We start from the raw sequence: 3,395 nt of genomic DNA, 5'->3' as shown, positions 1-3,395 counted from the left end.
AGGGTGCAGGGCGAGCCCGGCCGCTGGAATCCGCGTCCCCTCGCCGTTCTTGGCTGGCCCCGCGGGCAGGGAGCTGCCGAGGAGTTGCTGCACCCCGGCTCTGGAGCAAGAGCAGAGCCCTGGCTGTGGATGGGCATGGGCCAGCCCCTTCTCTGGCAAAGGCATTTGCCTCTCTGAGGTCTTGGGGCAACGAACTGCAGAGAGTACAGCAGCTGTTTGTGGTTTCTGTTTGTGTTATTTTTGAGACGTGATGCACAAACCCAGTACGTGTGTTGGTTTTTGTATTCATGGATTCATAGAACTGTTTTGGTTGGAAGAGACCTTTAGGATGATGCCTCAACACTGCCAAGCCCAGCACTAAACTATGTCCCTAAGTGCCACATATCTTTCCAATCACTCCAGGGATGGTGACTCCACCACTTCCCTGGGCAGCCTGTTCCAGAGCTTGACAACCATTTTGGGGAAGAAATTTTTCCTAATGTCCAATGTAAACATCTCCTGGCACAACTTGAGGCCATTTTCTCTTGTCCTATCACATTACTTGGAAGAAGAAACCAACCCCCACCTTGTTCCTACCTCCTTTCAGGGAATTGTAGAGAAGAAGAAGGTCTCCCCTGGGCCTCCAGGCTAAACAACCCCCTTTCCCTCAGCTGCTCCTCACAAGACTTGTGCTCTAGACAAGCACAAGTTACCCTTTGGATGTGCTCCAGCATCTCAGTGTCCTGAGCAATGAGTTCACCCAGCTGTGCTGAAAGGCATTACCCTAATACTGCTGAATCTTAGGGGGAGAAAAATGAATGAGCTGGACCAAGTGATTTTTAAAAACTGTGACTTTTAGGTGTGTCTGCTTGCAAACCAGTGAACAAAGAAGTACTCCAGAGTTCTTGGTGTGAAACTTTGTTTTACTCCTTTAACTGTTCTTGCTTGCTGTTCACTATAGCTTTATAATTCTGACCAGTGCCCACAGTAACCTCTCCTGAGGTCAGACCAGGCCTTCAGCAGTTTTTTAGTGTTACTGTGTTTGTTGTTCACATGCTGCTTTTTTTGTTTCTAAAGGTAAAATCTAGATGCAATTAATTACAGAACTGCAAATCTATTTCTTACCTGTGTGCTTATATATGTATATAATTTGCAGATGCTCTTCATTAATTTCCATATGCTGCCTTAAATGTACAGATGAGGGTGTTTATAGATGACACAATGAGATGCTTTGAGGTGGCTTACAGGTTGCCCAGGGAGGTTGTAGGTGCCCCAACACTGTGTTCAAGGCCAGGCTGGATGGGCCTTTGGACAACCTGGACTAGTGGGAGGTGTCCCTGCCCATGGCAGGGGGGTTGGAACTACATGAACTTTAAGATCCCTTCCAACCTAAACCAATCTATGATTCCATCAGCAAATGGTTCAGCAATGTCATTTTATACTGCTTTTGAGTTTTATGTTATTAAATAACTTTCATTGTTTGATGTCAGCATCTAGTAGCATGCACGCAACTTAGCAAAACAAAAGCCTCGTTCTTGATGTGAGGTGTTTTTTGTTCTTTTTTTGCCTGTTTGATGATGGTATTTGCTTTTCTAGGGGCTGGCAAGGTTTGATTGCTTATGGATGTCATTCTCTTGTGCTGATAGTTGATGCCAATACTGCTCAGACTTTGCAGGTTTTGGAAAGACACAAAGCTAGTGTTGTCAAGGTGAGATGTACATATTTTAAGATATCTTACTTGATTCTGGTGTGTATTTTATTTTTCTTAAGTCATTGTAAATACTTGACATTATACTGCATTTGATTTTCACATAAAATCTGTTGTAAAATACCCATATATTATGTGAACTCTTTTACAGCTAAATCAAACCATACATGCTGAAATTTGAGTTGGGGTTGATGGTGTGCCTTTGTACTTTGTAGGAGTATAGAATATATGGAAGGCACAGAATATATAGAGAAACATTTGGTAGTTGTAAAATACCCATATATTATGTGAACTCTTTTACAGCTAAATCAAACCATACATGCTGAAATTTGGTTGAGGTTGATGGTGTGCCTTTGTAGGAGTATAGAATATACGGAAGTCACAGAATATGTAGAGAAACGTTTGGTAGTGTTACAGAGCACAGACAGAAATATTTCTAAGAAAGCTCTTAACATGTCACAGTTTCAAATGAACATGACAAAATATCCCATGAATCTCTGTTTGATGCCCTTGCTGATCTTATTTGTTGTGGAGGTGACCAGTGCACCATTTGACTAGAAAGTAAACTTTTAAGTTTTTACTGCTGTTCTTTCCTACAGGAAAGGAACACTAACAGACAAAGCCAAACATTTATTTTAGTGATTAAAAAAATGGCTAGAACTTAAGTGCAAGTACTTGCCTTTGAAGGTCCTTGACTTGGAATTGTAGAGGGTTTGACTTTGGATCTGGTGTGGAACACCATTTATTTCATTGATAACCGTTTCTTTAGCTGTGGTAAATGACAGATTCAGTCATTCAGAACAAACATTCAGAATGTTTGGCTGGCAGATGAAATGTTTGATAGCCCTTAGCCCAAGTGCTGTATTAGAGGGCAGTCAGTAATTTATGAAGTAGAATAGATTTTTGGATAGGGAGATTTTGATGGTTTTTGTACTAAAAGTTTGAATATGCCCTCTGGAAATTGCACAGTAGTTTTTCCAATGTGTAATTGTCTTTAAATAGATGATCTTCTTATAGATGCACTGGTACTATATCAGATGTGGCCACTATGGTCTTTTAAAATTAAACACAATTATTTTGTCTTTGGGTTTAATAATTTACTGACTGCTGAAGTTTGATGTTCTCGTGATATGTCTTTGTGCACCTTAAAGAGCTTCAGTTTTTGGTGAGTGGTTTTGAAATGCCAGTATTTCAAGAAATTCAGGAGTTACACACCTGATGCTGTTTATTTAGCCTTATATAGTATGATGTGTTTCTGTGCTGGAGTCCAATGCAGTGTGGTTTTTTTATAATAATAAATAAACTGTTAAAAGCCTGGGTGAAAATATTGGGTAGGGCAAAAGTGATTCAGATCCATACAAGATATTGACCAAGAGACATGCAGATAATAGCATTATAGTTTATAATTAGTTATATTACTTATAATAATAATATATTACTTATAATAATTATATATTATTGTATATATACAATATAGTTATAAAGTTTAGGAATTAATTTTGCTTGCTTAGAGAGAATTTTGAAACTGGTTGGCAAAAAGGAAGGTAGAAGAGTTAGGTTTTAAAACACATGTCACTTTTTGAGACTTAATGTGCTGTGACGTGTCTAAAAATAATGCTAAAATGTCACAAATGACTGAATTCCTGCATGTTTGGCTGCTTGTCCAAATCATTCACTGAATTTTGAGGCTTTTCCAAGGTGCCTGCAA

The 3,395-nt window shown here is 39.4% G+C and overlaps 1 protein-coding gene across 1 annotated transcript in view; it reads left to right on the top strand.

Moving 5' to 3' along the window:
* Nucleotides 1-1,575: 1,575 nt before the first annotated feature.
* Nucleotides 1,576-3,395, top strand: part of WDR11 (WD repeat domain 11) — a gene marked incomplete at its 5' end in the record, with an annotated part of 40,875 nt that continues 39,055 nt past the window's right edge. The window contains one exon of the mRNA XM_008940014.1: nucleotides 1,576-1,687. Within this exon, the coding sequence (XP_008938262.1) occupies nucleotides 1,576-1,687 (112 nt within the window). The remainder of the gene's footprint in view (nucleotides 1,688-3,395) is intronic.

Source organism: Merops nubicus, unplaced genomic scaffold, assembly GCF_000691845.1.
Source record: "Merops nubicus isolate BGI_N331 unplaced genomic scaffold, ASM69184v1 scaffold12255, whole genome shotgun sequence".
NCBI lineage: Eukaryota > Metazoa > Chordata > Aves > Coraciiformes > Meropidae > Merops > Merops nubicus.
Note: the sequence above shows the minus strand (reverse complement) of the source record. Positions and strands in the feature narration are given on the sequence as shown.